The 13,287-nt window shown below is 38.9% G+C and overlaps 1 protein-coding gene across 1 annotated transcript; it reads right to left on the bottom strand.

Moving 5' to 3' along the window:
• Positions 1-649: 649 nt before the first annotated feature.
• Positions 650-5,246, bottom strand: LOC149846536 (peptidyl-prolyl cis-trans isomerase CYP40-like). The gene is made up of 8 exons (XM_089996394.1): positions 4,957-5,246; positions 3,794-4,294; positions 3,558-3,645; positions 3,399-3,451; positions 2,308-2,412; positions 1,061-1,136; positions 924-961; positions 650-845 (listed from the first exon to the last, which is right to left on the bottom strand). Exons 1-8 carry the CDS (start codon positions 5,125-5,127, stop codon positions 792-794), a joined length of 1,086 nt encoding a protein of 361 aa, XP_089852520.1. The 5' UTR covers positions 5,128-5,246; the 3' UTR covers positions 650-791.
• Positions 5,247-13,287: the final 8,041 nt, after the last annotated feature.

The following is a 13,287-nucleotide window of genomic DNA, read 5'->3' as shown; positions in this document are numbered from 1 at the left end:
TGACGGACTATCAGACCTGACGAAAATCCTCATTGCTATGAACAGAGCTTCGTTCATCTGTCCTTTTTTGCTTTTTCAATGAACATGTTATAGGATGGGAGAGCTCGCAACCGAACGACAAGTTTTTGGTAGACATGTTAGAGGAGTTTGGGGAAGCTCTTCTATAGCCAACCAAAGGCGTCTCCCTTTAAATGCCAGCAGCATTCCACCAAAGCTGCAGTGAAGAGATTCAAGAGAAGGGGAAGGTAACAAACAAGGGGAGTTCGGGGTTAACAATTTTAGTAACATGAAACATGATTCATTCATTAAAATTCACAAGAACAAGAGAGTAATCAGGATAGAGAAAGTGTTTATTATGATACATGACATGTCTGTAGGAAACAAAAAATCATGAGTCCATCATATCCCTCTCTAACTTTAGCAAACTGCCCAGAACAAAATTGGTGTCCTGCATATGCAAGTCATCAAGGGATCCGGAAGTATCCTTGGCCCTTCGTAAAAAGTCCTGAAAGTTGAATTATGACCCGGTAAAATCACCATAGCAAGGGAAACAAGCAATAGAACGTTCACCCACCTACCTAGAGTTCATGCATGTTGACAAGAGATTGAATAGAAGAAAAACATATCAGAGGCTGTTTGGACGTAATGTAGGTCCCCCCAAAAAATAATTCAACTGCAAAGATGGAAATCAGAGCCAACCACTACAAAATACTGTATTGAGCATTAGCACACAACAAAATTCATAAAAGCTCAACCAGCAAGAGGGAAACCGCCACATCAAGCTTACATGCTTATTGAAACATCTTGGAATAAGCTTTCCGCTCCTGATCTCTTCTATCGGCAATCTGCAGCACATTCTTAGCATTAAGAGATGTCCCACTATCAAACACCTATAATTACTTGCCAAGATTCATTTTACAAACATTTTTCCTTGCAGCAGCAAGCTCCTTCTTTATTCCTCCTACAGAATAGAGAACAAAAATACACACCATAAGATCTAGAATCCAAGTCCCTACATGAATAGACACTACATTCCTAAATAGTTAGGAAGTACACCGACCATCATTTGGTTCCAACTCTAAAGCCTTTTTAAAGCTTTCCACAGCAGCATCAACATCATTGAGAGCCATGTATGCCTGTGTACCATAGCCAAAAAGATGTTAGACTTGTATTACAAATATAGGACATTGGAAAAGAATTGGAGGAATCACTGGCTACAACCAATTATGCATAATGGAGCATTCAGTATTTATCCATTAAATGTCCTTCGAGGTTATAAGCATGATTGTAAAGGAATGCAAAAGATGGTGGTAAGAGATGCTGGAGTTTCATCACAAAAGATAAAACTGAGCTTGAGGTTCTAGAGAATAGGAGGGCGTCTTACATTGATATAATGTAGAACAGACCAGATCAACCAGAGACCAGCATGGGTTCAAGATACAACATTTTGACCAGAGCAAATCCTTCAAATAGGTGATATAGGGCCTAGAATGCAACATGACTTTAGTTGAACTACCCACATATTTAATAAGAAGATCCTATACATCATGACTTTAGCAATTGGTAGATCCACCTGTGAAAGCATGTGAGCAAGTTCACGTGTATGTGCTTGTTTGCATGTCTGTGTGTGGATGTGTTGAGTGTGTGTATGTGTGTGTGTGTGTGTGTGTGTGAGAGAGAGAGAGAGAGAGAGAGAGAGAGAGTACTCTTGCTCGAGTCTCTTAACCATTGGAATATAGTTAAATGGGCAAAGCTTATCCAGAGGAAAAGCAATTTGCTCTGGCATGGAGCGAGATACATAGATGATAGATGCAGTCTATCTGATCCCCTTTTTTCTCTTTATAGTTACATAGCACAGGAACATCTATTTTCTTTTTTTTATTAAAGAAACCTATTTCATTTATTCAATTTTTGACATGGTAGTATGGAATTATGGAGAGCCCTTCCTAGTATACCTTACATTGGCTTCCCAAAGTTATGACAGAAATCAGATGGCCATCCCTGTCAGAAGGTTATGTTATACAAGTTCGATTACATAGGAGAATGAAGGCTTTTGTAGTTTCACGTCAACATGGACAAAGCTTTCCAATGGAACTTCTCAGTATTAGCAGCATGGCATTTGGATGGCCATCTAAACCCCTCATGCCACCAAGCAAAACTTCGTGCATGAGATATTACCCAAAAAACTGTAAAACAGTAGCTTATGATGGCTTTCTTGAGGACAACTTCTGATGCTTTCATAAGCATAAAGTGGTATCCACATCCAGGCAATAGAGCTAGTGCATTTTAAAGGCATATCAGACTAACCTGACCCTGGCGAAAAAGGGCTTTAACATTGTCATCTCCATCACGCATTGCAAAATCAGCATCCAGTAAAGCACCCTTTAGATCCCCCAGTTTCAACTTACAAGCCTGCAATGAAGTTTATGCCATGTTGCCATCAAGGTGTGTGGACAAATAGAATTCAAAATTGATTTTTAAGATAGATCAATGATCATGTAAAATTAATTCAAGAGTGTGAAAGGTACAAGCAGATAAATGTATAAACTTATTTTACAGTAGAAAGCATTAATTAATAAACTTTACAGGTATTGCATTGTAAGAATTTATTAAAAACAAGCATAGCTTTATCATTCATTGTTTGCCAATATGAGGCAGTTTTATGTGATTATTTCCATGTTAAATTTTTGCACAACAAACTGCACAAAGAAATGCATTTGTATAAGAATAGCAAAAGAATAAGCTGACTGGGAAGTAGAAAGTTTCAGGGATTATATGGCACAGGGCTCTTGGCAATACTGTAAGGTTACTGCTCAGTACAGAGGTGATGACTGCAAGCTGGAAGAGGATGTGTGGAGTTAAAACACGACTAGGCAACCTACATGCTGGCCGCAGGGTAGGTGCTAGGTGACATCATAGATGAGAGAAGAGTCCCCACTCTTAGACACCATTATGTCCCCACTCTTCGACACCATTACAACATCAATTGAAATAGCTTTTGTTTAACAGTTTCATGTTATTTTACTGGACAGAAGAATTATGAACACTCCTGTCACATATAATTCTCACTTCTTGCATTAGAAAGGTGAACATATCCACCCATATTCATGCTGTGTACATATGTGTAAGGACAGTCAAGAAAACATTTGGAATGCTTCATTGCATCATGGCCACCTATCATATGGCGAAACATTACTGATCACAAATAATGAACTAGATGGCAACAGTTTGCTACAGGGAAACCTCAAACATGCTTAAGTTATGGGCCCTGCTGCAGCCAATTAATCAACTAGTAGCATGAAAATATAAATGAAATAAAGACTACTACCAACAAAGACACTTCTGCACAAAAAAGACTGATCAAACCTCGAAAGCACTACTTCAACAATGCAACTTACAGAGCTATTGGTAAAGATTTGTGACTTTATCTTCCTCAAATTTGAGCTCTTATCTGCAAATTTTTATATAGCACAATTTGATCAAGAAACATCTACATGGAAACAAGGGTGAATGAATTGGAATGAACAGAAAACACAGTAAATGAGTAGATTACAAACATTCATCAATGTCTCCTTGTTCCCAGCATACGTCCAGGTACCGCAAAGCCTTCCTGTACTTTCTAAGAGCCATTTTATAGTCCTGTTTCTGTTGCAGTAAGGCTTCAATCAGTCAAACAAATAGAAGAAAGCTAAATCAAATGTAAGGAAGTTGAATTAGACACCATGTTAAAGAAAACAGTTAACTAACTAGTATGATCCCACAACTGCACAGTTCCACACTTGGTTAACTTCACCTTGTAATGCTCATTTCCAAAAGCCTTAGCTGATTCAACAGCAGCAATCCACCAAGCAATCCTTGCTGGCTTCTCATCAAGGTCCCCTGGCCACTCAGGATGCATATCACCATCCTTGAAGAAATTGGCAATACCATCATCATGTCCTTCAGGAATCTCCCCACAATCAACAATCTCAACATCTACATCTGGGCGGTCATGCTCGCCTGTGGGAGTGTGCTCAATCGACCTGACCACCCCCATACCTTTAACCACCTTGCCGAACACGACATGCTTCCCATTAAGATGAGATGTTCTGGTGGTTGTGATGAAAAATTGAGAGCCATTGGTGTTTGGACCTGAATTAGCCATTGACAGGATTCCTTTCCTCTCATGTTTTAACTCAAAATTTTCATCATCAAACTTCAATCCGTATATGGATTCACCCCCAGTACCATCTCCCGCCGATATATCACCACCTTGAATCATGAACCCCTTGATAATCCGATGGAAACGGTTACCCTGAATCGATAATCATCCAATCTTAAGTTAAATTCATCAAACAAAGCACAAGAAACCGTTTAAATAGGATAAAAAGATTCAACAAAAAGGTTATTCATCTGATATAAAAAGATGGGACCACCCGATATCATAGGCATCAGAAAATGAAGATGGTGGTAAAGTATTGATCCCTAACCCAATAAAAAAAAACAAAATAAACAATACAACAAAATAATCGCTAAAAAGAAAATGATTAAGAACGAACAGTAATAAAAAGAAAAGGAAAAAAAACAAAAAATAAAACAAGCAATAAATCGAAAAATAGAAGATTTCATATAATACGATAGGTAACAGAGATTCAATGCCTTAGAACATTACGGATATTCAAACGAAGATGGTTACTATGGGAGGGTTTCAATGCTCGCTCTCTCTCATCACAACTAATCAAGAAGATGAGCGGAATGCGATAAGACTAGCAGAAACGATGCGCAAGCATCAAGAACAACCAAGAAAAAGAACCCGAAAGCGATAACCAAGCAACCTCCAGCAATTCTGAGCGCGACCATCATTCGATTACGGCCACCAACAAGGAAAAACGCTACCAACTATCTCGTAAACTTCGGCAGAAGAAAGAAAATCAAACGAGCAAAACAAAAGAAGAAGATGGTCGAGAAGAAGAAGACCTTAAAATGCAAAGGGACGCCGGTGTCGGGGCCGATACCCTTCTCCCCTGTACAGAGCGCCCTGAAATTCTCCGCCGTCTTCGGCACCACGTCGCTATACAACTCCACCATGATCCTCCCTTCGACCTCCCCCCCGATGGCAATGTCCAGGAAGCACCTCGGCTTCACCATCTCTCTCTCTCTCTCGCCCAAAAACTGTTCTAGACTCTTCGTCTCTCCCTCCCTCCGTCTGTAAAACTGCCTCGCCAGTCGCCACCACTCTCCCTCGGCGGGGATTCAAATATTTATTAGTGGCACTGGAAAAGAGGGAGGAGTTCATTTATTTTATTAATCATTCTGTAGTTTGTTTGTTATTATAATTAACTTTAGTAAGCATATAATCTAACAAAATGATAAACCAATAAATATTAAAAGGAACTAAAATAGTAAAATTGGAAGAAACTAATGTGGGCAGCACAGTAGTGCAGTGCAGTGGGCTCCGGAGCAGGGAAGACCTCACTGTCAGGGTCCAACCTTTTTTTGATGGTTGAGACATGAGAGGGAACGAATTAAAAATCCCTGACTTGGATTGGGGATTGAGAAGGACAGGATGTACCCACAGTACGTTTCATATTCTTACCATACCTTCACTACAAGGATACAGGAATGATGACATTTTGTCTGTGAACACTTTGTTGAATTACGATAGTGCCTTTAGTTGGGTTTGGGTGTGAGTGGATCCAGGTACCGGTTTGTAAACTTGACCTGTTCAGATTAAGATCTTATCACGCTTGATTGTGTTCACACTTAGTCGGGTCTACGATTTGGATGCACTTGTCTGATAGATTTGTTCTTGGTTTCTTGGGCATGTTATGTTCAAATTGATGGAAATTATCAAAATACTTTTCAAAAGCTAACACCCTTGTCGGGGACCTTAGGAGTCTGAGTTTCCGAGTTCGATTGGTATTATTTCTCAGAAGAAAGAGTTCAAAGTTTATATAAAGAAAATGTGGCAAAAAAATATTTTATTACCATCATCACATTTTTTTCTTACAAAATTTATCATTTATGACAACAGAAAGCAAATACATTTTATTCAATGACAAAGAAATAAAATATACCAAATGTTTTGCTGAAAAAAGAAAAATTATTCACGTCCTGATTGACCTAATGCCTGAAACCTACACTTGTAATTAAACATGGGGATGAGTCTACAACCCAGCAAGGAAAAATTATAAGCAATTAAACAATTAACTTACAATTGTAGTGAGCTTTAAGCCCTTAGTCTTAGTTTAGTTTTCGACAGACCACACAAATTGATATATTTTAATTTCTCAAATTAACTTTCTCTAACATTATTTCACACAACTATCACTAAGATGACTATATCGGTCATAGTCGTTCATGGGCGTAGTAATCCCGTAGAACACTCTAATTCTACATGTTGGCTAGACAATGAACCATACACTCCCAGTAGTTTCCAGACCACCAGGCACTGCAGTGAACCACCACGGAGACCTCACCGGTAGCTAGCCAGGAGGTCAAGCTCTCAATCTCGGTATGATTCATGCTACATCCTAACCATGATGGTTATCAACCATCCCTAGTCCTCCAGAATCCCAACCCGGTATGAGTGAAACCCTAAATCATAACTAAGTTCAACCCATTGAACCATATCCTCAAACTCGTCATACACTCGTTCTCTCACGAGTGATGTTGTAAACTCTTCACAATCAATCTCATTCTTAAATCTCATGATGACTTTAAGACTCACACATCTCTCACTAAGCATGCAAAGATGTAGGGTCTCTACATCGTTCAATCACCGGCGATCAACTCTCCATGGTAGCTGCACTCTGGCCGCAAACCAGGTAGCCCTTGCCACAGGTCGTCATTTTTGGGATTTAAGAGGTTATGCATGTTGATCTCAACACATCTATTCATACAACATGAATAGACTATATGGGATTTCAATCTAACATACTCTCATCACAATGCATGATATTAATGAACATTTAGACATGCAATCACAAATACAATATCTTTCAATCATGCAGGGCACACCACAACTAACATGGATATCACAACCACATGTATAAAATTAACTCATAATGTCAAGCATGATAATTTTTATGCATGTCATGGTATCACTCGAAAGTCATCATGTTAATCATATTAATACACAAAATCACAATAACATGCAACGTAAAATGTTTATTCACTTCTAAAATTACTTATAATATCCCTTACCTTGAAGGTGAATCTTGTATTTTCCCTCAAATTGAGCCTCACAAAGCTCTAATAGTATGATATGGTTACACAATATTCTCATATTAATAAACAAAACTTCATACATTATTACTAAATTACCAAAATACCCTTTCTCAAATTTATTCATGAACCCTCAATTTCTACATCACTAATTTGACTGAATTTCATGAACTAATAGATTCCTTTCTACGATACGAGTCTAACGCCTTAAACTTCACTCGATTTTGAGTTCGGGGTGCAAAGATATGCTCATTTTACCAAAATAGATCTCGGGTATCCCAAAGGATATTTAGGTCATTTCAGATTTGGACCGTTCTAGAATTTTCCTGATCCAGATCTATCTATGATCTGGATCCAGGATCAATCATCTGAGTCCAGATCTGCTGCTCACCCAGATCCAACACTGTCAGGCTGAATCCAAACCTGTTTGACTGAATTTGGACCTGTCTCACTGGATTCGTAATAGTTTGACTAGATCCAGACCTGTCTAACTGGATTCAGGATAATCTGACTGGATCCAGACCTGTCTAACTAGATCTAGGACAGTCTGACCGGATCTAGGATAGTCTGACTGGATCCAGACTCGAGACTAATCCAATTAGATCCATAACGGGTCAGGTTCATATCAAGTTGGATCTAAACCAAGAACCCTAATCCAATCAGACTGAACTGATTCAGTCAGACTCGGTTTGGTTCAAACCGGTTCAGTTTGAATCGACCTCCATAAATCATTTTGACCAGAACCGGTTCTTTTTTTTTTCTTCATGACCTAGACTCGGGTTCTGGTTTGGGTCAGACCCAAACCGACTCAGTCTGGTCTGGGTCAGACCTAGACTGACTTGGTCTGGTTTGGGTCAGACCAAGACCGAACCCAGTCCCTTCTTTTTTTTTTTTAACCTTCCTCGGTCTCGGCGTGACCCAGACCGACCCAGTTCAGTCTAGGTCACACCCAGACTGAGCCCAGTCTCAATAAATGGGTCGAAAGGGGCAAAGCCCCTTTCATTTACAGAGAGGGGCATCAACCACAGGCCGACCCCTGCTCTGTATCCACCGGGTTCGGGTCGGCACCGGCCGACTCCCCCCTGCGATAGGGGATCGGCACCGACGTCGGTCTGTTGGCCGACCCTTCTCACTCCCTCTCTCTCTCTCTCACTACCTCTCTTATTTATATATTTTTTTTGACAGGTACTCGCTGGCAGCCATGGCTGCCAGCCACCTTTGCCCTGACGAAAACAAAATGAAGAAGAAGAGAATGGGGGAGGACTCACCTGCTGCCGGCGCCAGATTCCAGTAACCATCCCTGCAACTCTCTCTCTCTTTCTCCTGCTCAATCTTCCTCAAACTCTTTTTCTCTCTATGTGCTCGCTTCCTGCTCGAATGCGAGGGAGGGCTCTCATGGTGGGGTGAGGATAACCCTCCCCCCCGTGGGGGGTGAGGTTTATCCTCTCCCCCGCTCGTCGCAGATCGGGGAAAGGGGTTTCCTGATTTTCGTGGAACCGCCTTTTCCTCTTTTCTTTTTTTTCAATGTTTATCTCTTCCGGTGACTTTTTCGGAGGGGGTTTACAATTATGTAGATGTGCGGTTAGAAAAATAGATTAGGTTTTTTAAATAAAAATAAAAATTAAATATATTTTTTTTTTTAAAACAAAGAATTTTTGATCATTTTAGTTTAATCAGTGAGAAACTTTCATGGCCTTATTAAGGCTTCAGAGAACTTTATTCATCATCTGTATGTGTCGGGTTTGCATGATTTCAATATGATTCAACTTTCTTGGCCTTATCTTGGATTGGTAAGAATGGGTTGGGCCCCTTTCAATCTCAGGGGATCAATCTGATCTAATGCTTTGATGTATTTTTTGGATACCTTCTGTAAATCTGTCCTTTATCTCAAGATCGACGGTCTCTCATCATCTGTTCTGATATTTATTTCTCACTAAAAGTTTTCATTACTCTCACAAAAAAGAGAAACTTTCTTGGCCTTAAAAAAAAGGTAAATATACATTTCAGAAAACATAATTGCTTTTCTGTGAGAACAGTAACAAACTTTAACCAAACGGTTTTAACATTAAATTGACCTTATATGCCTGAGATAGTAAGTAGTTGCCTATGATTATATATAGAAATTAACAAAATTCATCACATATTTATACCCCATAACAAATATGAAAATGACCACTAATTTTAAGCTATTACTTGTGACTACTAAGTGATTTTAGTGAGGAAAACTTTTCATAATAACACTGAACTTTTTGACTTTGATCCGAAAAATGCATCTAACATATTGAAATTTTCAAAAAGTAACCAAAGTCTTGTTTATGTAGAAAGATCAGACTTTTTCAATTGTAATTACTGACAATGAGGTAGATAGTACTCACTTGTAATTACTTCTAACCTATCTTGGTTTAGTACATGGAGGTTACGTTTTTGCCCTTGGACAACTAGAGCATACCCTTTGTTCTATATGTATGGGATCCAGTTTAAATCGGGTTCGGGCATAGGTCAGACCTGTTTCACTAAGATTGCACTAGTGCAGCTAAGGAAAAAATATTATTGCACCATCAGTGCAGCCAGTTCTTCAAATAGTACAAATATTACTGGGGGCTGATGAGGCTCTCCATGTTGTCATGCAATAACCACAATTTGTCGCTTACTAATTTTGATCATGTTCTTGTATCGTATCAGTCAGACATCGATATGAAATCCAAGTTGATTTGGCTTATATTTAAATAATTTTAAAAATAATTCAAAATATATTTTAAAATTTTGTAACACGTGTCAGATGCTGGTTAAAAATTGATTGATTTAGTTCAGAATCTTCGAAAATCTATTCGGGGCCGATACCGATTCTAACAACATTGGGTTCAACATTTCCGACTATTCTTAGGAAAGGGAACTAATTGGAGGGGGGAAATAGTGGAACCAACTTTCTGTTTTTGGCGTTTTGATTCATAAAATTGTTAGACATTTCGGATTGGGTCTGACCCTAAGTGGCCCGATTTGACAGAAAGCACTAATGAAAGCATTGGTGGGGAATTAGTGGGAAGAGGTATGTTACGTGAAGGGTACATCACTCACCTCCCACTATAAATTGCTTGATGAGTGCAATCAAGGTGTCTTCTTTCTTTCATTTGGGTTTAGGGTTATGCTCACCATAGACTTGACAGCCTGGCTTATCGTGGACATCGATACACTGAAGAAAACACTGAACACCCGTGTCAACGCTCTTTTTGTTAATGGCGAGTACCGGTATGTGTTTTTGCTTTTTACATTCAAGTTCTGTTTTAGAACGCCGAAAAAAATTAGATAGTTGATATCAAGTTATCTAAAAGATAACCTTTCCTGTCTGTGGTTAGCTCCAAGTTGCATGATATGATTGATTAAAAAGTTGTAGCTTGCTATCTATGGTCACTCATGGCAACTATCTTGCTCAGCAAGGAAAAGTAAATGCTAATATCCTCTTTGAATGCAGATAAGCCAACCATGTTGGGCGAAACCCTGTAAATACAACAAGATAGGGAGCATACCTGGATTCGCCATTGATCGTGTAGGAAGTTCGGCGTTCTCCTCAGCCGGTCGACGCCCACAATGAGCCCAGGCCTAATGTCGACGGTGAACAGGACCCGTTCTGCTGCGCCTGAATGCAGAACAATATTATGGCAGAGAATTGTTACGAAATCTCATCATTTTTGTAACCCCAAAACCTCTTTATATAATGGAGAATTGGGCAGTTACGTGAATGTGGTCTCTCCACATTCACGTAACTCCCACCCACTACCTCCATTATTCAGTCACTTACGTGACCCACTAACAGGGTGTCAAACCGGGTCAGACTGTGGGTTGGACCCGAAAACCCAAAATGTCCAACATTCTCCCTGTAACGCCCCAACTTTCTATAGTGAAAATTTTGGAGTAAATTTTTTTTTTTTTGAAATAGCGGAAGTGCGTAAAATACAAGTCGGGCGCATTACAGGGTAAAACAGAGAAGTACTAAACATACCATTCATTAATTGAAACATTAATGTCATTAATTACATCCCATTACAAAAATGTAAATCTACTAATCAGAGTTCAAACAGAAAACACTGAAAAACTGAGATCTCTTGACTACTTCCAAATGCGATGCCACGATGCTCCATTTATGCGTTGCCTGAAAAACATTTAAAGCAGAAGGGTCAGAATCCCCTGTCTGCGTAAGAAGCAATGTATTTATATGTGGTGCTAAGTGTCATGTGTACAAATATGTGCAACAACAGCATATATAACTAGCATGGAAGTTTATATCATTCTAAGAAGATAATTATGATTTTTAATTCATGATACAGTGCAAAAGATGACTGAACTAAAGGTATATTTATCTACATTAGTACAAGTTGTAGATTCCACAAGTTTCACTAAAGCCAAATCAACAGTATATAATTCTTCAAAGATAAGTTTTCAGTCAACTTAAATTATCTAATGCTTAACTTACTCTTACCCTGGGGGTACGCACAGGCATAGACCTCGTAGTGGACCAAGACCATACGGTGAGACGCCTAGCTCTCACAAAAACACGAGCGTCCATGAAGTTCGTACCGCCTACCCTCTCCAAGGTAGACCATGGGTCCAGTAACATATACCGTCTTTAAGGTGTACCCAGAGCCCAAAGAATCCGGTAACATATACCGCTTTTCAGGTATACCCAGAATCTCGAAAGTTTTATGTTTATGTTATCATTTACCATCTTATTTATAATCACGTGCGAATCATCACACCACGAGGGGTCCGGTAACATACATCGTCTTTCAGATGTACCCAGAACCCTAGGAAACCAGTAACATATACCGTTTTTAGGTATACCCAGTATCCCGGGAAACCAGTAACATATACCGTCTTTCAGGTATACCCAGAATCCCATAAGTATTATATATGCATATTTTTTTAATTTTATGTATTCTTATATGCAAGTTATTGCACCACAGGGGTTTTCCAAAATCCCAACCCACATTCGGGGTGATCTTAGGGTATGCACATTACCCACTAGAAGTCCAATAGGCGACAACCATAATTTCTCAGAATTCTGGTTCAACTTTGTGTCGAGTACTTATACATTCGACATTTTAAGATTTGTTTATGAGCTCGAGTGTACGTTTCATACCCCCACTGGTTACGCTGCAACATGGCATTATCTAACTTTATCATTTATTAAGTGTTTGTTTGGCACTCCCAACATTTAGCAAAACCATATGTTCATGTTTGAACTCTTATATTATCTTGAACAAGAAATGATCTTCGTTGTGTAAATATTTGTATCATGTGTGTTCCATGTATTGGACATAATCTTAAAGTCCATATGTGAATCACATATTTAGTTTACCATCAAAACTATTCTCTTTATAGATATTTCAATTGCATTTTACCTAAAAAGTCTTTAGGAGAACTTTTCTAAAAGAACCCTTCATGAAAATCATTTTAGAAAACTCTTTACTTAATTTTTCAGGTTTATTAGTCGACCAATAGACTCACCGGTCGACCAACCTTTTTGATTCAAATCTTCTAAGCAAAATGTTATTTTTTTATAAAATTAGTCGACAGAAAGTTTTATCAGTCGATCGGACAGAATGTCTGTTTTCTGGAAAACTTAGCAGCAGTCAACTGAAGGGTTTATCAGTCGACTGATCATAAAATTAGTCAACCGAAAGTTTTTATCAGTCGACCGGACAGAATGTCTGTTTTCTGGAAAATTTAGCAGCAATCGACTGAAGGGTTTATCAGTCGACTGAACAGAATATCAATTTTCTGAAAATTTTAGCATTAGTCGACTGAAGGTTTTATCAGTCGACTGATCAGAATATCTGTTTTCTGGAAAAAAATTAGCATCAGTCGACTGAAGGTTTTATCAGTCGACTGATCAGAATATCTGTTTTCTGGAAAAAATTTAGCATCAGTCGACTGAAGGTTTTATCAGTCGACTGATCAGAATGCCTGTTTTCTGGAAAAATTTTAGCATCAGTCGACTGAAGGTTTTATCAGTCGACTGATCAGAATGTCTATTTTCTGGAAAAATTTTAGCATCAGTCGACTGAAGGTTTTATCAGTCGACTG

This window comes from Nuphar pumila, chromosome 2 (assembly GCF_984573655.1).
Source record: "Nuphar pumila chromosome 2, dmNupPumi1.hap1.1, whole genome shotgun sequence".
NCBI classification, from domain to species: domain Eukaryota; kingdom Viridiplantae; phylum Streptophyta; class Magnoliopsida; order Nymphaeales; family Nymphaeaceae; genus Nuphar; species Nuphar pumila.
This window is presented reverse-complemented; position numbering and strand designations above follow the sequence as displayed.